Source organism: Halichoerus grypus, chromosome 15 (assembly GCF_964656455.1).
Source record: "Halichoerus grypus chromosome 15, mHalGry1.hap1.1, whole genome shotgun sequence".
Taxonomy (NCBI): Eukaryota; Metazoa; Chordata; class Mammalia; order Carnivora; family Phocidae; genus Halichoerus; species Halichoerus grypus.
Window position 1 is genome coordinate 59,977,230 of NC_135726.1, and position 22,631 is coordinate 59,999,860.

Sequence of the window (22,631 nt, forward strand, 5' to 3'; positions counted from 1 at the left end):
CCCACATTTGATAAGATCGTTACCTTCAAAAAGAGCAGAGATAAGTGTTGGGGGGTGTGAAGGTAGAAGGAACCCTTGTACTCCGTGGTTGGAATGCTTAGGAAAAAAAAAAAGCCAACATCATAGAAACAGAGAGTATAGGCATATTTATTTATTTTCTAGTTTTACGGCATTTTGCTTAATGATGCTTCACAGATACTGTGTTTCTTTCAAAGTGAAGGTCTGTGGCAAGGCTGCAACGAGCAAGTCTGTCGGCACCATCTTTCTAACAGCATTTGCTCACTTCATGTCTGTAGCAAATTTTGGTAATTCTTGTAATATTTCAAATGTTTCCAGTATTAGTGTATTCGTTATGGTGATCTGTGATCAGAGCCCTTTGTTACTATTGTAATTGTTCTGGAGCACCACGAATCACACCCATATGACATTTAACATAATCAAAAAATGACAAATGTGTTTCTTCTAACTGTTCCATGACCAGTCATTGCCCTATCTCCTTCTCTTGGGCCACTCTGTTTCCTGAGACACAACAGTATTGAAATTATGCCAATTAATAACTCTACAATAGCTTCTAGGTGTTCAAGTGAAAAGAAGTGACACATCTTTCACTTTAAATCAAAAGCTAGAAATGATTACACTTAGTGAGGAAGGTATGTTGAAAACCGAGATAGGCCAAAAGCGAGCTAAGCCTCTTGAGCCCAACAGCTGGCCAAGTGTAGCCAAGTTGTGAATGCAAAAAACCACAAAAAGTCTTTGAAGGAAATTAAAAGTGCTACTCCAGGGGCGCCTGGGTGGCTCAGTCGGTTAAGCGGCCGCCTTCGGCTTGGGTCATGATCCCAGGGTCCTGGAATCGAGCCTCACATCAGGCTCCTTGCTCAGCGGGGAGCCTGCGAGAATTCTCCCCTGCCTGCCATTCCCCCTGCTTGTGCTTGCTCGCTCGCTCTCTGTCAAATAAATAAATAAAATCTTAAAAAAGTAAAAATAAAATAAAAGTGCTACTCCAGTGAACACACAAATGGTAAGAAAGCAAAACAGCCTTACTTACTGATAGAAAGTTGTAGTGGTCTGCATAGAAGATCAAAGTGGCCCCAAAGTTCCCTTAAGCCAAAACCTAATCCAGAGCAAGGGCCTAACTGTCTCCAATTCTAGGAAGGCTGAGAGAGGTGAGGAATCCAAAAAGACAAGTTGAAAGTTAGCAGAGGTTGGTTCCTGAGGCTGAAGGAAAGAAGCCATCTCCATACCATCAAAATACAAAGTGCTGATGCAAAAGCTGTAGCTAGTGATCCAGAAGATCTAGCTAAGATCATTCATGAAGGTGGCTACACTAAACAACAAATTTTCAATGCAGACAAAACAGCCTTCTATTGGAAGATGCCATCTAGCACTTTCCAAGCTAGAGACATCAAGCCTGGCTTCAAAGGACAGGACAACTGTCTTGTTAGGGGCCAGTGCTCATTTATCATTCTGAAAATCCTAGGACCATTAAGAATTATGCTGAATCTACTCTGCCTGAGCTATAAATGGAAAAACAAAGCCTGGATGACAGCACCCTGTTTATAATATGGTTTACTGACTATTTTAAGCACACTGTTGATACGTACTGCTCAGAAAAAAAGATTTCTTTCAAAATATTACTGCTCGGGCGCCTGGGTGGCTCAGTTGGTTAAGCAGCTGCCTTCGGCTCAGGTCATGATCCTGGAGTCCCTGGATCGAGTCCCGCATCGGGCTCCCTGCTCGGCAGGGAGTCTGTTTCTCCCTCTGACCCTCCCCCCTCTCTCTCATTCTTTCTCTCTCAAATAAATAAATAAAATCTTTAAAAAAAAAAAAAAATATTACTGCTCATTGACAAAGCATCTGGTCACCCAAGAACTCTGATGGAGATGCACAACATTAATGTTTTCATGCCTGCTAACACAATATCCATTCTGTAGCCCATGTAGCCCAAATAATTTTTTTTTTTTTAAGATTTATTTATTTGAGAGAGAGAGTATGCACACGCACATGAGCAGGAGGAGTAGAGGGAGAGAGAATCTCAAGCAGACTCCCAGGTGAGCTTGGAGCCTGAAGTGGGGCTCGATCTCACAACCCTGAGATCATGACCTGAGCTGAAACCAAGAGTCAGACACAACCAACTGTGCCATTCAGGCACCCCAATTTTCACTTTCAAGTCTTATTTAAGAAATACAATTTGTTGAGAACAACCTTGTGTCGAGCTCCACACTCAGCAGGGAGTCTACTTAATCAGACCTTCTCCCTATACTCCTGCCACCCCCATATGCACATGTGCTCTCCCACGCTCTCAAATAAATAAATAAATCCTAAAAAAAAAAAAAAAGAAAGAAAGAAATACAACTTGTAAGGCCAGGGCTGCCATAGTGGTTTTTCTGATAGATCTAGGCAAAGGAAATCGAACCCTTCTGGAAAGGATTGAACATTCTAGCTGCCATTCATGGGTGGCAGAGGTCAAAGTATCAACAAGAGTTTGGAAGTTGATGCCAACCCTCATGGATGACTTTGAAGGGTTTAAGACTTCTGTGGAGAAAGTAACTGCAGATATGATAGAAATGGCAAGAGAATTAGAATTAGAAGTGGAGCCTGGGGGCATCAGATGGCTCAGTTGGTTGAGCATCCGACTCTTGATTTCGGCTCAGGTCATGGTCTCAGGGTCCTGGGATCGAGCCCTCCACTCAGCATGGAGTCTGCTCGTCCCTCTCCCTCTGTTCCTCATACCGCGCTCTTGCTCACTCTCTCACAAATAAATAAAATCTTAAAAAAAAGGAAAAAAAAATGGAGCCTGATGATATGACTGAATTATTGCAAGTTCATGATAAAATTTGAATGGATATAAGACTGATGAATCACAGACCTGTATCCCTGAAACAAATAATACATTATATGTTAATTAACTGAATTTAAATTTAAAAAAATTAAAGTTAAAAAAATTTTTTAAATGGATGAGAAGTTGCTTTGTATGGATGAGCAAAGAAAGTTTATTCAGATGGAATCTAAAATTTAAAAACATGTTTTAAAAACACTGTATTTAATTATACTGGAATTAAATTTTTTTTTAAAATTCAAGAAAAAGAGATGGAATCTACTCCTGGTGAAAATGCTGTCAAGATTGTGGAAATGACAACAAAGAATTTTTTTTTTATTAATGTTTTTTTTTTTTTTTTTTTTTTAATTTATTTATTCATGAGAGTCAGAGAGAGAGAGAGAGAGAGGCAGAGGCAGAGGGAGAAGCAGGCTCCCCGCCTAGCAGGGAGCCCGATGCGGGACTCGATCCCGGGACCCCGGGATCATGACCTGAGCCGAAGGCAGACGCTTAACCATCTGAGCCACCCAGGCGCCCGACAACAAAGAATTAAGAATATTGCATAATCTTAGTTGATAAAGCAGGAACATGGTTTGAGAGGACTGGCTGTAATTCTCAAAGAAGTTCTACTGTGGGCAAAATGTTATAAAACAGCATCACATGCTACAGAGAAATCACTTATGAAAGAAAGAGTCAATCAACAGAGCAAGCTTCATTGTTGTCTTATTTTAAGAAATCGCCACAGCTGCCCTAACCTTGGCAAGGTACCACCCTGACCAGTCAGCAGCTATCAATATCAAGGCAAGACCCTTCACCAGCAAAAAAGATACTTGCTGGAATTTCAGGTGATGGTAGCATTTTTCAGCAGTAAAGTATTTTTAAATGTACATTTTTTTTTAGACATAATGCTCTGGGACACTTAGTAGACTACAGTATAAACAGGAGCACCAGGTAGTTCAGTCAGTTAAGAGTCCAACTCTTTTTTCTTTTTAAAGATTTTATTTATTTGACAGAGAGAGACACAGCGAGAGAGGGAACACAAGCAGGGGGAGTGGGAGAGGGAGAAGCAGGCTTCCCGCGGAGCAGGAAGCCCGATGCGGGGCTCAATCCCAGGACCCTGGGATCATGACCTGAGCCGAAGGCAGGCACTTAATGACTGAGCCACCCAGGCGCCCCCAGAGTCCAACTCTTGATTTCAGCTCAGGTCATGATCTCAGGGTCGTGAGACTGAGCCCCGCATCAGGCTCTGTGCTGAGTGTGAAGCGTGCTTAAGATTCTCCCTCTCTACCCCTCCCTGCCCACTTGCGCTCTCTCTAAAACCAAGCAAAAAAAGACTACAGTGTAATAAACGTAACTTTTATATGTACTGGAATAACAAAAAATTCATTTGACTTGCTTTATTGTGATGTTTGCTGTATTGTGGTGGTCGGGAATCAAACCCAAAATATCTCTGGGGTATGCCTGTAGAATACGAGGAGCCGGGGTGTGAGGGAAATGGGGAGATATTGGTCAAAAAGCACAAATGTTCAGTTATAAGATGAAAAAATTTGGGTGCCTGGGTGGCTCAGTCGGTTAAGCATCAGCCTTTGGCTCAGGTCATGATCTCACAGTCCTGGGATTGAGCCCCGCATTGGGCTCCCTGCTCAGTGGGGAGTCTGCTGCTCCCTTCCCCGCCCCACTGCTCATGCCCTCTCTCTCATTCACTCTCTGAAATAAATAAAATCTTTAAAAAATAGGGAAAATTAAAAAGATTAAAAAATTATGAAGATGTAACATACAGCATGGTGACTATAGTTAATAATGATGTTGTATATGTGAAATTTACTGAGAGTAGATCTGAGCATTTCTACAAAAAAATTAATGTAATTTTATGAGGTGGTAGATATTTAATGAACTTCACTTGTGGAAATTATATTACAATGTATGCATATATCAAATCATCACACTGTGCACTTAATTTTTTTTAGTATATATATTTTTAAAGATTTTATATATTTATTTGAGAGAGAGAGAGAGAGAGAGCATGGGGAGGATGAAAAGAGGGACAAGCAGATGCCATGCTGATTTCAGCTGCAGCCGGACTCAGGGCTTAATCCCACAACCCTGAGATCATGACCTAGCCGAAACCAAGAGTTGGATGCTCAACTGACTGAGCCACCCAGGCATGCCCTGTGCACTTTTATATAATTTTATATCTCCAGAAAGCTGGGGGAAGAAAAAGAAAATGCACCTAAACTACAAACCTTGCAGGAGTGTGTTGAAAAGTAGCCTATGGTTCAGGTAAGTAGTGACTATGACAATGCATGCAACCCTGGCACAAGCAGACACAAGGAAAAGTCAGTTAAAAGAAGAGACCAAAAACTGGAAAACAGAGGCTGGCTCAGTCAGTAGAGCACGCAATTTTTTTTTTTTTTTTAAGATTTTATTTGTTTATTTGACAGAGAGAGACACAGCGAGAGAGGGAACACCAGCAGGGGGAGTGGGAGAGGGAGAAGCAGGCTTCCCGCTGAGCAAGGAGCCCGATGCGGGTCTTGATCCCAGGACCCTGGGATCATGACCTGAGCTGAAGGCAGACGCTTAACGACTAAGCCACCCAGGCGCCCCTAGAGCACGCAATTCTTGATCTCAGGGTTGTGAGTTCAAGCCCCAAGGGTATAGAGCTTACTTTAAAAACAAACAAACAAACAAACAAACAAACGCTGGGATACAGAAGTGACATGAAGCTGTACACACTGATCCAAACAAAGGACAAGCATGGCGGAATCCATTAAGCTCACTAAAAATCTACTAACCTTGAATCCTTTCGTAAGAGGGTTCAGTATAGCAGTTATTGAGGCTTCAGGGGAAGAGGAGAGGGCAGTGCAAATAAACCAGCCCTATCAACACAGCAATTACCCAGTAAGCTGAGAAGCAAGCAGTGCCCATGGTCCACATGTGAGAGACACTGAGAAATGGGTGGGTGGGGAGGGAATAGAGCCTACTTCAGGCCACTGTGGAGGGTGAGGGCCTTACCCAGTGAGGATATAAGTGTAAAGTTCTCCAGCATCACATCGTGGTACAGGCATCTCTGAGCCTCATCAAGGAGCCTCCACTCCTCCCAGGAGAAGTACACAGCAATGTCCTCAAAGGTCACACTATCCTGTTATGATGGGGACAGATGAAACCATGAACATTCTCTGAGTCCCACAATCCATCTCACCACACATCTATCCCACACTCATCCTCTTTCAGAGGTCCCCACTTCATAAATGCCATGCCTAGGTGCCACTAATGTCCACCCTATCTTCAGGTTCTCTTTATTCACTGTGTTCTGCCCTCAGCAACATCAGGCAAGGGAAACAAGAGATGTCATCCAAATTCCTCCTGGCCTGTATGGTCCATACTGTCAATTCCCCCAAGGTCTCTATTTTGAGACTCCCAAAACGCAATGAAATGGCTCGTGCTTTACCCTTCAGCTCCAATACCCTGAGGCCCTTGGCTCACACTTCCTCTTGTTGTGGACACTGTTCTGTAAACTGTACTTCTCTCACATCTTCAGTCCCCACAGCTGCACTCCCATAGCTCTACTTTGGCCAAAGCCCTGAATTCTGCTTTGAAGGCCTCCTCTGTACCTCTGAGCCTTGCTTCAATACTAGCCACCCGGAGGCACTATGAATTATAGATGCCCACGACCCACTTCCACTTCTGTGCTGGACTTGCTGTCCCCTCAGCAGTCACACTCCCCACTCTCCACTCAACCTTCCCTAAAACCCCAATCTTTATAGTCTCCCTGCCAGGCATAATGATTCTCACAAATGACTACATTTACCCCAGATCTTATCCACCAGCAAGACCGAAACACCCCAGACCCCATCAAAACTCACCACAAAATTCTGGTAAATCCATACAGTAGTGAATTAGCAGGAGCCCTGCCTTCGGTTTCATCTTGCCTCAATTACTCTCTTGCCTCTGAAGCCATCTTGCACCCATACATCCCATGGAAACGTTAGCCACCTCCCAGATCATCCTCTCTCCCTCCCTTGTGTTTCTCATTCTTAGGATCTCAACCAGGTACTAAGCAAGAGACCCACTTCTCAGCACGCACCCTAGTCTTTCTAACCTGCAAACTGCATTACCACTATAACCTACATTACACTTCCTAAATGTGATCCACAGTTCCATCCTGGTCCTCACAATAGCCACCACTTTTGAAAGTCTGCCCCAGACCTGTCCACCATCAAGACTGAACACTGCAGACCCCACCAAAGCTCGTCACAAAATTCCAGTGAAACTACAGTAGTGAATTAGCAGGAGCCTGGCCTCAGTGTCATCTTGTCTCAATTACTCACATGCCTCCATAGCCATCTCATATCCACTCATCCCATGGAAGCCTTGATCACGTTCCAAAACATTCTCTCTCCCATATGGTTACCATGATCACTTCCCTCCTTCACCTGCATTCGTGTGCCCAGCAACACTGATCAGGTGCCCAGCAAGACAATCATTCCTCATCATGCACCCTCCTCTATCTGACCAGCTAAGGCATTGTCATGATGACCTGCATTCCCCAATCTAAATGCAATCCACAGCTCCGCCCTGGTCGACACAATAGTCACCACTTTTGGATGTCTTCATCCAAAACCTCCTCCCAAGATACCCAGACCTGTGAATCCAGATACCCATTTGCTGTCTCCACTCACAATTCTCTGAAACATCTGAGACTCTTAACAGGACCAAACAAAACTCCTCATAGTCTCAAAGAAAATTAACCTATCATCAATTACCCCATCCCACATGATGGCACTTCCATCCCTTCAGCTTCGAGGACCAAAAACCCTGGGGTCATCCTGGACTCCTTCCTTTCTCTCCCTCAACTACAACATCAAAAAATCCACCCCTCTTAAAAAAATGGACAGAGTCCAACTTTTCACCCACCTCTATGGCCACCACTCTGGTCCATCAATCTGGATTATAGCAGCTGCCTCCTCCTTTACCCCCATAGTCTGTTATCTTTTCTGCAACCAGATGGACCTATTAAGACTTAGGTAAGACCACCAGCCCCCTTATCCAAACCTCTCATTACCTACATAACAGATGCCCAAATTCTCAATAGCCACATTAGAGGCCTGATTCTTGACCCTCAGCTCTCTGTTCCTAGCAGGGAGAACGAAAACAGGTTCAAGCGTTTGCACACTTCGGTATTTATTTCTGGGATAACGTCTCACACCTGTTTATACTGGCTGACAGCAACAAGAACACCTGCATGGAACCCTTGGCCTGCACTCAGGAACCCGGGCTTGGGGTATTCTTGGGATGCCCACACCCAGCAGCTGGAAAAACAGCAAGGGAAGAGCCTCAACACACCACAATCCTGGACACCACACTGGCGCTGTCAAGACCAGCAAGGGACTGAGGCAACCTCTCCTTACTTGTACAGGTTCTCTAAGTGCTTTCACAACCTTCAGAACTTGTGGTTGAGGGGAGGAAACCAGGGTTGGGCTCCACGAGATCAGGCCCCCCTGCCTCCCGCCAAGCCCTGGAACCCAGTGACCTCAGGCTAACTGAACTCTGTGCTTCAGTCCGCAGTTACTTCTCCCACCAGCTCAGTGACCTCCGACAAGAACTCCACTCCCGGTGCCCGCTTGTCTTCATCACCCCCATTCCAACCTTTTCTCCCTCGAGCCGCTTCTGGAAAGCTGTGAACACCCTCACACTGACTGTGTCTCTCTTCTGTCCACGACCCTCCAGGGCCCTCGGAACGAAGGTCCGCACCTCGGCCCGCAGTGCAGGCGTCACCCCCTCACGCTCTCTGTCCCCTGAGGGCAGAGTCCTCCCGCCGCAGCCCCCTCGGCCCCGAGCCCGCTCCCGCACGGGGCCCCCGCCCGCCGCCGCCTCCCCGTCCCGGACACCGGGGCCTGGGCCGCAGGAACGCGAGCCGGCGCCCCGCGCTCGGGCCTTCGGGCTCTGGGTGGGGGGACGGCGGGAGGGTCCGGGGGACGAGCGCTCACCTGAGCCGGGTCCCTGCGCGCGGCCGCCGCCATCGGACTCTGTGGGTGGGGCAAACACCCGGGCCGGTGGTCCCCGTCCCGGCCCCGACGTGGGGCAGCCCGGGCGGCGTCGCCAGCCGCAGACCCGCCTCTCTGCCGTGGGGCAACGACTTCTGCGCCTTGACAGTTCCGTCACTTCAGTCCCGCCCCGGCACGCCCGAGAACAGCAAAATGGCCGCCACAAGGAGGAGGCCGGAAGTCCCGCCCCTACGCGATGTATTCCCGCGGAAATGCTTCCATTGGCTCAACTCCGCGCACGACTTTCTGGGTATTGTAGTTGGCAACGCTCTAGTGCGCGAGGCAAGGGTTTTTCTCCAGCCTGACCAATCAGATTATTGGCCGTGCGGCTCCTCGAGGGATGCTGGAAGCCGAGGCAAGGGGCGAGAGGATTTGCTCTTTGTGAACTGCAGTGAAGAGGCATAATTTCATACTCGGTAAAAGTCAACCAGCTCCCAGAGGATAATACTGTTACTGAGATGCTCCGAAATCCACTGATCTAAATGGTCATATTATTACACAGAGTCATTCAGACATCAAATAGTCCACGCATAGCTGAAGGCATTTTGTTATTACTATGAAATGCATGTACCCTGATGCATTTGTCAATGTTGTGAGCTCTCTTAGGATTGGCTAGGGGCAGGGGAAAAACTTTATACCGGGCCTTGACTGGGAATAAAGAAGAAAGATGTTAGGCCGCCCTTGAGCCCGCGAACAAGCAGGATCTCTGCCTCTGGCTCCCACACAAAATCTGTGCCTTACCTGTAGGGTTAGTGATTGTGTCCTACCCATTTTTATCTATATAGTATTTCTTACTCAATGTTCTAAGATACACTTGAGGGAACAGAAGGCAAGCTGAAGACCCCACCATGGGATACATATGGCATTTCCTCAGGCACTCCTGGCTGCCCTAAAACAAAGGAAAGGAAAAACAAATAGTTAACTTACAGAGATCACAATCCTCCAAGACGTGAGTCTCCCTCAGTTTACAAAAGTCTTAGCAATTTACATTTCTATCAATGGCCTAGCTTGAGAAGGAAATGTAGATACAATTAAATGTCCTTATAACCTGGAGCCCATTGACAGATACTTGAACAGGGCAGAATATACTGTTCCCCCAGGAAGCTCCCAACTATCTTAATGTTAATACCTTGCTAGAGGGAAAAACAACCCTAACTTGACAATGGCAAGGCCTCTTAAGGGCAGCCTAACATCTTTCCCGTGAATCTCCTTGAACATGAAAATCCTTTGAAACCTCCCTCTTCCTTACCTCTCCCAACCCCACAGTATATAACCAGCCACCCCTAACAACCCCGGTGCAGCAGCTCTTTCGGCCCCCATGCTTTAATAAAACCACCATTTTGCACCAAAGACATCTCAAGAATTCTTTCTTGGTCATCTCTCCAGACCTTACCCCACTGAACCTCCCCTATATTCCAAAACCCAATACACTCAATTCTATTGAGAAAACTGACACATTTTAGCACCTTTTAATACAATTTTTTTTTTTTTTAAGTACTTGGAAATAATGCACAGTTAAATACTATAGATATCACTGAATGCACCTTTTGGAAATTATGTTTCTTTGTCACTTTTAGAAGCTATTGTGAGCCACTGGCATTTGGAAGATACTTTCAAATAGCTGAATGGTGTTTGCGTATTTATCATCTAACTTAAGTAACTCCTTTGCCTTTTATTACCACTGAAACAGTAATATAATCCTTTTCTATGTTGAAGCCCTAACCCCCAAGTGACTTTTTTAAGAGCTACGGCTTTTAAAGAGGTAATTAAGGTTAAATGAGGTCCTTAGGGTCCTACTCTATTAGAACTGGCTTCCTTTTAAGAGGAATAGACACCAACACCAGGAGGAAAAGGCCATGTGAGGACACAGCTAGAAGGTGGCTATCCACAAGCCAAGGAGACAGACCATGTATCACCAAAGCTGTTGACACCTTCGTCTTCAACTTCCAGCGTATAGAACTGTGAGAAAGTAAATTTCTGTTATTTAAGCGAACCAATCTATGGTAGTTTGTTATGTTGTTATGGTGGTCCTACGTTGTTATAGTAGTGGTACTAACACAGCTCTCATTTAATGTGCTCTCTTCACCAAATACATAAATAACAAGGCTCAAAATATAAAGAGAGTTAAGGGGACACAACTGATACAATTCTAAAAATGCTACAAAAGTATAAATCATCTTTTTCTTTTTTAAAGATATTATTTCTTTATTTATTTGACAGAGAGATAGCACAAGTAGGCAGAGCTGCAGGCAGAGGGAAAGGGAGAAGCAGGCTCTCCGCTGACCAGGGAACCCGATGCGGGGCTCGATCCCAGGACCCTGGGATCATGACTTGAGCCAAAGGCAGCTGCTTAACCAACTGAGCCACCCAGGCACCCCTAAATCAGCTTTTTTAAAAATTGGAGGGATTGGGGCGCCTGGGTGGCTCAGTCATTGGGTGTCTGCCTTCGGCTCAGGTCGTGGTCCCGGGGTCCTGGGTTCGAGTCCCGCCTCGGGCTCCCTGCTCAGCGGGAGGCCTACTTCTCCCTCTCCCACTCCCCCTGCTTGTGTTCCCTTTCTCGCTGTCTCTCTCTCTGTCAAAAAAAAAAAAAAAATTGGAGGGATTTAGTTTGGCGGTTCTACATTTATTAAATGTAGAGTTTAATAAAATAAAATGCATTTATTTCCACTGAGGCTTAGTATTTTGTATCATGAGCAATGCTGATTATTTATCCAGCCTGATTAAACCCTCATAGACATATCATCTGGCCTAAGAAAAGTTCTGATCGGGGTGCCTGGGTGGCTCAGTCGTTAAGTGTCTGCCTTCGGCTCAGGTCATGGTCTCAGGTCATGGTCTCAGGGTCCTGGGATCGAGCCCCGCATCGGACTTCCTGTTTGGCAGGAAGCCTGCTTCTCCCTCTCCCACACCCCCTGCTTGTGTTCCCTCTCTCGCTGTGTCTGTCAAGTAAATAAAATCTTAAAAAAAAAAAAAAATTCTCTCTCCCTCTGTCCCTTCCTGCCGCTACTCTCTCTCTCTAAAATAAATAAGTAAAATTATCAAGGATGTTCATGTTTTCCATACACTATAAGCAATCCGAAGCAAGAGTTATTATCATTATTATTCAATTTTGAATCAAAATGTCCTGGAAGATTAAATGGTATAAAATGAGAGCCTACAAATATATAAATTTGACTAAATAAATGATAGGATGTTCTACAGGGGACTTATAGCCCACAAACGACATTTGGAACATTTGGTTTTTTGCCCAGCAGGCAAAACAAAACGGAGACCTGGGCGTCACTGCTAAAGCCTGAAGGGATGGAATGTCAGGGAGCCTGAAGACCCCAGTGCAGAGGTGTTCATCAGACCATGGTGTGGCTTTATAATCAGGGTTATGTAAAAATATAAAATAGAAGACAGAGTAAAAGGAGATAAACATCCACCACGATGAGAATCGTGCTCAGGGCTCTGGCCTCATGGGAAGGCCTAGGGAAAGGTGGTTGCTGGGAATTTGATGGCCTTGCTGCCTGTGCCACTGCAGGTCAGAAGTCATGGAGCCACTTGGCAGGCCGTGAAGTTGGGACGCATGTTAATGAAGACCAACATGAATGTGTACACTGGAACAGTACATTTTTCTGGAATGTCTGAAAGTCAGTATCTATGAATATTTTTGTGTAGTTGTTTTTCCTCTTTCTTGGTCTAGTTCATTCATAGCAATAAAGGAATTTAGCAGGAGTTACAGGACCCAGCAGAGCAAACAGCAAAACCCAGTGCACTTTGGGGACATCATTCTTAGCTCCACCCACCTCAAAATACTGGGGCAAAGCTTACTGGCCTGGAAGCCATCTGAGAGCAGGTAGTGCTGAGACAGATCCTTCTGGCCCTCTGTGAAAATAAAGGACAAGTTTATGTCCAACATCACCTAGAAAATATTTCCTTCCAAAGCTGTCATGGTCTTAAGGAACTCCTTAGAGAGAAGCACTAAGGAGTTGGCAAAGACAAATTGTTTAACCAAATCTCTTGACAAATAATCTCCCCATCATTGCTACTCAGTCTCTTTGAGTCTCTTTTATCTCTGACCGTGATATGGAGCAGTAGCTGTGCTGTAATCGGTTACTAAAAAGTATCTTTATAAATATCTTTATAAAAAAATAATCTTTATAAACCAAATAAAATTGGACACATTGAAACAATTACACTTTCACTCTTCCAACCAGTACACTTGTACCTTTTAGTTCATAATTTGGGGAGCTTCCTAGGTATGATCTGAAACTGGCCCCCATACACGGAGGACAGAGGTAGACCACTCCACATTGATAGGTGGCAGGTTTAAGCATGGGAACTTAACATGTGAAGCTTATCTTGGGTGACTGAAAGATGAATAGATCTCTGCCACTGCCCGCCTGAATCCTGAAGTTTATATAGAAGCCTTAACTGGGTTCAGTTGCATAAACCATCCAGATGGTATCAACAACACCTTACTATCTCAAGGCTGTGTCCTTGGGCAGCTTCTAGTGCAGGGAAGGCAAGCAAAATGGACATTCCAAGGACAGGGTAAGGGTTAAGAAGCCTCTGATTGCCCAGGTCCATCTCTTGCATCAACCAGTGGTCACGTCTTCCTGATGACTTCCTCCAATACTACCACCTCATTCATACCTGAAATACACACACACACACACACACACGTACATATAGAACACACGTATTTATGTATATGTGTATATGTATACATATATGTATGCATATATATTTTTTATATTATTTCAGGGTTGGTGTGGGAACACCCTCTTTCGTTGGAACTATTGGTGCAGAATGTAGTTGGTGTCATGAAGTGGGATTTGCTAGACCAGTGCTTGCTCATGGAAACATGTGGTTTGGGAAGAGAAAGGAGGAGAGGGTCGTAGATAAATAACCTTTGATTTCTGAGTGGCCGCATGATCATGGTGGTGACCGTGATATGGAGCAGTAGCTGTGCTGTAATCGGTTACTAAAGATAAAACTTACCAATAGAATTCAGAGATGGATCCAACTCCTGGGGAGTTGGTTCACTGGATGCATAAGTGCAAACCAATGAGAAACAGGCTAAATATTCACAACTAAACTAAAAGTAAAGGAGAATGCTGGGTCAAACTTCGTTGCTAGACCAAGCTCATATTTCAGTGAGTCTGAGCTCTGCCCACAGGCCTCAAACCAGTCTCCCAAGGAAAAAACTGTGTAGGGATAACAAAGTAATTCTAAGATCTCTGGTCACCAAGATGTTCGTCATCATGGTTGAGGGGCAAAACCAAGAAACTTGAAACGAGGGGGCGTAATATGAAGTTCTTTCACTTTATAGATTGGTATTACCAGAACCGTTACTGAAATGTATTATGAAGAGTAAATAATTTGGGGGCTATGTCTTTGGCTTTAAATGCTGCAGAATGGAAGAGATGTTTATGTTGATACGTGATCCATGGCTCACTGAAATAATCACAAATGGCCATATGTGATTGAGACACACAAGGTAGTCCTTAGGGGAAAGCCAACTGGTAGACTGGAATAAAAGTTACTGAAAGGTGTATTAATCCTGAGAAGGGGTCTGTTTACCCCTACGAATGCCAGATGGAGCAACCCAGATGAAGCAGCTGATATGCTTGGTATGCAAGCCATGTGGGCCTGACTCTATGACTGGGGTACTCACACACTGAATATGCCTGTTACCCAGGTCATGGCAAATGCTGTGGTTAAGGGACCCCTTTCACGTGGGCACTCCATACAGCCTACTGCTGTAAAACCAAAGGACAGTTCAGGAAGCCTAATCAAAATGCTGTTTCCGGGACGCCCGGGTGGCTTAGTCAGTTAAGCGTCTGCCTTCGTCTAAGGTCATGATCCCAGAGTCCTGGGATCGAGTCCAACATCGGGCTCCTTGTTCAGCAGGGAGCCTACTGTTCTGTTTGTGTGCTCTCTCTCTCTCTTGTTCACTCTCTCTCTCAAATAAATAAAATCTTAAAAACAAACAAAGAAAACCAAAATGCTGTTTCAGCTTCCCCTCATGGGTCCAGAGCCTGATGGATTCCCTGGGGAATTCTACCAAATATTCAAGAAGAAATAATACCTATTTTCCTGAAGCTTTTTCAAAAAATAGAAACAGAAGGAAAGCTTCCAGACTCATTCTATGAGGCCAGCATTACCTTAATCCCCAAACCAGGCAAAGACCCCATCAAAAAGAATTTCAGACCAATATCCCTGATGAACAAAATCCTAGCTAATAAGATCCAACAATACATTAAAAGGATCATCCCCCACGACCAAGTGGGATTTATCCCCTGGATGCAAGGGTGGCTCAACATTTGCACATCAATCAATGTGACAGAACAGATTAGTAAGAGGAGGGAGAGGAACCATGTGGTCCTCTCAAGTGATACAACCTTGGCCTCTAACTCTGATGTTGGCATTGCAGGCTCCAGGGGGCAAGTGAATAACTGACAGTGGAACCTCAGAAGCAGCTGCCCAGTCCTTCATCGGACCGGTGTGTGTGTCAAGGTCACACAGCTATGGAGAGGCTGCACTGGGACCTGGCATATTTGACTTCCGACCTGGCTCTTTCCAGAGCTCGGTGCTGCCTCCTATGGGAAAAGAAATGGAGCAGGGAGAGAGATGCCACTTGGAGAGGTGAGCCCTTACCTAGCAAGACCAGGAGCCCAAAGGTCTCTGGCACACATCCAGGTACTGGATCCTCTGGGCTGTGTGCAGCCGACCAGAGCTGAAGTCATAAACACCTGAAAAAGTAAAACTAAGGCATCATATTGACCTTCGGGCTGGCTGTCACTCCATTGCTAATGAAGACGCAGAGATCCAACTCTGAATCACCCAGGCTGCTTCAGGTTCCAGCTCTGTGCTGGGCACAAGGAGGCTGATGCAGCCTTTGTACGGAATGCTACTGTGGCTGAGAGAAAAGGGGAGGCACTGGAGACGAAAATGGCTTTCCATGAGGACTGTGGGGGCAGAGGGCAAGTGGGAAAATGGTCATGATGGTAATTCCAATGCGAAGAGCAGCGGCAGTACCTCCTTTGTCCTTGCTGTACACCTCCCCTGGGCTGAGGGCTTCAGGAGCTGTGCTAAAGGGATTACACATACCCACGTCTGGAGCTAGTCATTCAGGTTTGAATGCAGTTTCTGGAATCCAATGCTTGTCTCTTATATGACCTTGGGGAACCAACTTCATCTTTCTGACCCTGGACTTCCCTAGAAATACAATAATCATTCCCATTCCCACCTCCTCAGGTTGCTGTGAGAATTAGAAAAGATGCTCACAACGCAAACCCTGGAGTCCTGACACTGGTAAGTGCTCAGGGTGTGAGTCTTAGTAATCCTCACAGGGGCCAAGGTAAGCACCATCATCACCTCCGTATCAGTCAGGGAGCTGAGGCTTAAGGAGCAATGGCAAGTTGCCCAGATTCTGGGGTGGAGAAGCCCCACCTCCCCCACAGGTGGGTCAGCAGGTTCTAAGAAGCCCCATTTCTTTCTCAAACACACCCAGGGGTAGAGAGCCTTTAGGGCACTGGGGAAACAAAACTGCTTGGCCCAGGGATGTTGTTGCTGGCAGAGGCTGGAGTTGCCCAGGCCTAGAGAGGCCACAGGTGCAGCCACTGCAAAGTGAATGGCTACCTCAGCTCTTCATCTCTTGCAAACGCTATGGAGCAGCCTGCACCTTACAACCCTTTTACACAGGAGGAACCTGAGGCCCACAGAGGGCGGGTGGTTTCCCTGCATGTCCTGGGGATCTGGGATTCCAGCGCAGGCTGCCTGGACCCAGGGCTTGGAGATCCTGATCAGTGCCTTATTTTTCCTCTGTTGGGCTTTGGGAATCAAAAAACACCTTCTCCATCCTGAGTCTATCTGGTGCCCCCAGAGCCCTGCTTCAACCCACCAACCTCCATAATGATAGACCAGGAAAAGGGGTGAACACTACAAAGCAAGGATTTATTGTATTATTAAATGTCTGGACTTTAGAAAGCAAAGAAGACATCAATAATGTAGATTAAAAGTGTGTATGTGTCCATTACATTATGCATAGCATAAAAAAAACTGAAAACAATGAAAACATACACTTCCAGTATTAAAAATGATTCCACAAGGAAAAGAAGCCACAAAATGAGTGAAATTCCAACATATATCTTTGTTGTTTCACATCTTTTTGTAAAAGGAGAATAATCAAAATTCACAGAATAGGCAGAAGATATGAACATTTTAGCAAAAATATAGATAGCAAATGCACATCTGAAAAAAATGCTCATTGTGACTCCTTAGGGAAATGCAGTTAAAACACTAAGACAGCACTACACAGTTTTTTAAAAAAAGTTAAAATTAAGAACAACTGACCAAACTAAACCATTCACTAGGATGTGGAGGAAATGCAACTCTCATACACTGCTGGTAAGAATACAAAAAGATATAATAATTTAGATCACAATTTGCTAATTTCTTTAAATTAAAACATTTATCTACCCTACGAATCAGACTTTTCACTCTGAGTTATTGACAAAAGGTAAGTGAAACACATATCCATATAATTACACACAAATGTTTGAACCAACTTTATTTTCCATAGGCAAGAATTAGAAATACCCACATGTCCATAAACAAATTAATGAGTAAACTAATGGTGCTATCAAAGATAAGAATATTTCTCAGCCAAAAAACAAAAACAAAAAACGAGCTACTTCTATACCACTGATGCATCTACAATTATTTATGCAACATAAAAGTAGGAGAAAAAAACCTTTGACTCCTACTATATAAATTATAGAAAATACAGTTTTCTATTATAACGGAAAGTAAATCAATAGTGACTTGGGAGGGCTGGGAAGGCAGGCAGAGAAATTATTAAAGGACATGAGGTATATATGCAATGACACATATGATCACTATCATGATTATGATGTTCCAGGTTCATAAGTATGTCAAAACTTACAGAAGACTACATTTCCAGTATGTACAGTTTATTACATGTAAATTATAACTTAATAAAGCTTTTCAAAATGATTCAAAATAAGAAACCCCTGTCCAACTCTTTTTGGAAAATAGGTTTTGCAACCCTACATTCGCCACACATTCTCGCCCTATGGAGGCCAGTTTTGCTCAGTGAAAGCAAAGATAGTGATCAGTGAAGGACTTTCCACCAGAGTCAAAAGGACTGCTGGCTGGGTCACAAAAGCCACATCCCTGGACTTCAGATCCCCCTTTTCTCCATCTGTTTTCCTGCCCGTGCAGCAATGGTCTTGAGGTGAACATCACTGAGAGGATACAGGAATCCAAAAAAACCTTTCCATTATTTGCAATGACAGTGACATAAGCTATACAAGATAACCATACCTGGAAGTCCACAGATTGGTGCACACACCAGCTCCGCAGCCCCTGTTGCAGAATCATTTGTGGGTGCACTTTTAGAAGAGGCACATTCCATCTGGTTGGCTGTGGTCTCCTCCACTCCCTATGAAGCCAATGTTTCTGTAGCAGTTCTGGTTTCCCCTGAACCTTATGGCCTTACAACCAATGACCATCACCTACAGAACTGTGGACATCAGGACATATGGCTCTTTGCCAGACCTGGGGAAGGGGTTCCCCTCAACAGTGCTGACATCTCCCATGATATCCTCTGTGAACAAGGGAAAAAATTCATGCTGCTCCCAGAAGCACCTGAGGTTCTCAAACCTGTTCCTCCTCGGGGTGACCTCTGAGACTCCCCAAACTCATAGCATCCAGTCTCAAATGAGGACCAGAAAACCCTGCAGTCTTTCCTAGGAGGCCATGGGCAGTACAAATTTGGCAAAAACTGGTAAGCTAATTTCTGCCACTGTACTGTCCCCTTGAGGCACAGAAAGTTTGAGACCCACCCCAATGAATGTTGTTCACCCCTTCATGCTTATAGACCTCAAAATATTTATAAAGCACCATACATGGTAAATAGAACACCCAAGATTAAAGAGGACTTAAACAATAAGGACTTGTTATTATACAAACCAAACCAATAGGAGCTAGCAGTTGTTGAGTTAGTGACTTGGAAGCTGGAAAAATTAATCACAAATATCTCCAGAGACCATGTCCCTGCAAATGGTGGTCCTTCTCTGTCAGCTGAACTCATATGTTCTCTAGGACTACATGGGTCAGGTCCATGCCAATTAGTCAGAAAAAAGTAAATTTGGGTCCCCCTAAGGACTCAGGTTACTCCTAATTTCCTCCAACAAATGAGAATAGAAGTCAGCTTCCCTGAGCACAGTGGGGTGATGACTGAAGCATGTTGTGGAGACTTGCCAGGTGGTAGAAGTACAAAGCTCTGGCCACAGACTGGCAGTGACATAAATCTGGAAAGAGCCCTGGGCAGTTTAGAAAATGCAACATAGCCACACATGCTTCCACATAACTGAAACTTAAGGGAAATCATTCTACTATTGGCATTTGGATGTAGTATATTGAATTCAGACAAATGGTGCCTCACAAAGAGTTTCCTCTGGTGTCATTACATTGAACAAAGAAACTACATTTCCTACCCACCTAAGGCCTTTCTCCAGTGTGAACTCTCCGATGCTGAGAAAGATTAGATTTTCGGCTAAAAGATTTCCCACATTCACTGCAGTCGTAAGGCCTCTCTCCTGTGTGAACTCTCTGATGATAATGTAGGGTAGAACGAGAGGTAAAAGATTTCCCACACTCATTGCACTCAAAAGGCCTTTCTCCTGTGTGAACTCTCCGGTGAATAATGAGGTGAATTCTTTGGGTAAAGGATTTCCCACATTCGCTGCACTCATGCGGTCTTTCACCTGTGTGAACTCTGCGATGTCGAATCAGTATGGAGCTATTGGTAAAAGATTTCCCACATTCACTACACTCATAAGGCCTTTCTCCAGTGTGAACTCTCTGATGATAACCAAGGGCAGACACAGAAGTAAAAGATTTCCCACATTCACTGCACTCATAAGGCCTTTCTCCAGTGTGAACTCTCCGGTGTTTAGAGAGGTATGAATTCTGACTAAAGGATCTCCCACAATCACTACATTCATAAGGCTTTTCTCCAGTGTGAACTCTCTGGTGTTGATTCAACTGGGAACTATCCCTAAAAGATTTCCCACATTCACTGCAGTCAAAAGGCCTTTCTCCTGTGTGAACTCTCTGATGACAACGGAGGGCGGAGGTAGAGGTAAAAGACTTCTCACATTCTCTGCACTCGTAAGGCCTTTCTCCAATGTGAACTTTCTGATGATAACGGAGAGCAGAGCCAGACGTAAATGATTTTCCACATTCACTGCACTCATAAGGCCTTTCTCCTGTGTGAACTCTCTGGTGTATATTGAGGTGATTTCTTTGGGTAAATGATTTCCCACACTCACTGCACTCATAAGGCCTTTCTCCTGTGTGAACTCTACGGTGTCGAATAAGTATTGGTCCATTGGTAAAAGATTTCCCACATTCGCTACACTCATAAGGTTTTTCTCCAGTGTGAACTCTCTGATGATAACAGAGGGCAGAGCCAGAGGTAAAAGATTTCCCACATTCACTACACTCATAAGGCCTTTCTCCTGTGTGAACTCTCTGGTGTTGAGAGAGGTAAGATTTGTGGCTAAAAGATTTCCCACATTCACTGCATTCATAAGGCCTTTCTCCTGTGTGAACTCTTCGGTGTATAATAAGGTGATTTATTTGGGTAAAAGATTTCCCACAATCATTACACTCATATGGTCTTTCTCCTGTGTGAATTCTCTGATGATAACGGAGGCCAGAGCTAGAGGTAAAAGACTTCCCACATTCACTACATTTATAAGGTTTTTCTCCAGTGTGAATTCTCTGATGATAACGGAGTGCAGAGCTAGACGTAAAAGATTTCCCACATTCACTACATTCATAAGGCCTTTCTCCTGTGTGTACTCTCCAGTGTTCAATGAGATCAGATTTTCGTCTAAAAGATTTCCCACATTCAGTGCACTCGTAACTCATTTCTCCAGCGTGAACTGTACGTTGTTGAATAAGGATGGAGCTCTGGCTAAAAGACTGAGCACATACACGGCACACGTAACAATTTTCTCCAGTGTGACTTCTCTGAGGATGAATGAGGACAAATTTTTGGCTAAAGGATTTCCCACATTTGCTGCATTTGTACTGCCTTGGCCCAGTATGAATTCTTCGGTGCTGACTGAGGGTTGAGCTTCCCCTAAAGGATTTTCCACAGTCACTACACACATGAAGCCTGTCACCACTGTGGACTCTCTGATGAATCATAAGTGAGGACTTGTACCTGAATGTTTTTCCACATTCGGGGCACACAAAACACTGTCTTCCAGTGTGGACACCCTGGTCCTGAACAAGTGTGTGTTTGGGACCGACGGCTTTCTTGCATTCTTCCCAGGTGCGATGACTTTTTATGCTTTGAAAAGTCATCCCAGACTCAGTGATTTTATTCTCCCCAGTATGAGTGGCCTGTTGTTGATGTTCTGAGGTGGCCAGGAAATCCTTCTCAACCTCACAGGTTAAGGGCTTTCCTGAATCATGGAAATTGCTGCTCTTCACAAATGAAGCCCTGTCCACACTGCTTCTGAAGGGTTTTTCTCCCATGTGCCGTTTCTCATGCTGTTGAAGGTTTGCACTACAATAAATCTGTTTCACACATGCCCCATACTTGAACAGCTTCTGGCTGTTTTGTTTTCCCTGGTGCCCAACCAAGTGGAAAATGCCTCTCAAGACTGAACCACACATCTCACAGGGGTGGGTCTTCTGGGAAGACCAAGGTTCCTTTGGAGTCCTGGCCTGTGACACACCTACAGAAATGCTCTGTTCAAAGGGTGCCTCCGCAGCCTCTGTTTGACAGGAGCAACCTGAACACAAAGAAACACTTGTGAAGTACACAATGACTTTATTGGACCCAATTACGACTATACAAATGAAAACCAAAAATGAACAGGGTAACTATTCTTATGTCAAACAAAGTAGACTTTAAAGTCAAAAACTATCATAAGAGACAAAAAAGGTCTCTATAAAATGATAAAGAAGTCAGTTCATCAAGATGCTATAACAATAACAAGTATATATGTAACCAATATCCAAGCACCAAAATATATTAAGCAAATACTAACAGAAATAGACAGCAATGCAACAACAGCAGAAGACTTCAATAACCCATTATCAACAATGGACAGATTACCCAGACAGAAAATCAATAAGGAGATGTTGGATTTGAGCTGCACTTATACCAAAGGCACCTAACAGACATATACAGAGGGTGCCATCCAACTGCAGCAGGATATACGTTCTTCTCAAGGACACATGGAACATTCTCTAGGACTCTCTCACAGGTTAGGTCATGAAACTTTTTTTTTTTAAGATTCTATCCATTTATTTGAGAGAGAGTGAGAGCACGAGAGGAGAGAGGATCAGAGGGAGAAGCAGACTCCCTGCTAAGTGGGGAGCCCGATGCAGGACTCAATCCTGGGACTCCGGGATCATGACCCAAGCCAAAGGCAGATGTTTAACTGACTGAGCCACCCAGCCACCCCCCCCCTTTTTTTAAGATTTTAATTATTTATTTGGGGTGCCTGGGTGACTCAGTCAGGTAAGTGTCTGCCTTCAGCTCAGGTCATGATCCCAGGGTCCTGGAATCGAGTCCCGCATCGGGCTCCCTGCTCATTGGGGAAGTCTGCTTCTCCCTCTATCCTTCCCCCCCTGCTCATGATCTCTCTCTCTCTCTCTCAGATAAATTAAGACTTTATTTATTTATTTGAGAGAGAGAGGGAAAGAAAGCACGGGCAGGGGGAGGGGCAGAGGGA

General features: G+C 44.6%; 2 protein-coding genes across 8 annotated transcripts in view; both read right to left on the reverse strand.

The window, feature by feature from the left end:
- LOC118535558 (uncharacterized) overlaps nucleotides 1–12,717 on the reverse strand; it is a 61,216-nt gene extending 48,499 nt beyond the window's left edge. Inside the window, exons 1-3 of one of the 6 annotated variants that reach the window (XM_036091871.2) lie at nucleotides 12,645–12,708; nucleotides 8,803–9,748; nucleotides 5,828–5,954 (exon numbers count right to left, since the gene is read on the reverse strand). In XM_036091871.2, coding sequence (XP_035947764.1) covers nucleotides 5,828–5,954; nucleotides 8,803–8,835 — 160 coding nt within the window. In that variant the 5' untranslated portion in view covers nucleotides 8,836–9,748; nucleotides 12,645–12,708. Of the gene's footprint in view, nucleotides 1–23; nucleotides 150–5,827; nucleotides 5,955–8,802; nucleotides 9,749–12,644 lie in introns of those variants that run through there. The other 5 variants (XR_013444237.1, XR_013444238.1, XR_013444236.1 and 2 more) reach the window with 5 other exon arrangements.
- Nucleotides 12,718–16,779: 4,062 nt separating this feature from the next.
- LOC118535559 (uncharacterized) overlaps nucleotides 16,780–22,631 on the reverse strand; it is a 34,013-nt gene continuing 28,161 nt past the window's right edge. The window contains exons 4-5 of one of the 2 annotated variants that reach the window (XM_078063044.1): nucleotides 19,372–21,683; nucleotides 16,780–18,383 (exon numbers count right to left, since the gene is read on the reverse strand). In XM_078063044.1, coding sequence (XP_077919170.1) covers nucleotides 19,372–21,683 — 2,312 coding nt within the window. In that variant the 3' untranslated portion in view covers nucleotides 16,780–18,383. Of the gene's footprint in view, nucleotides 21,684–22,631 lie in introns of both variants that reach the window. The other variant, XM_036091882.2, reaches the window with a different exon arrangement.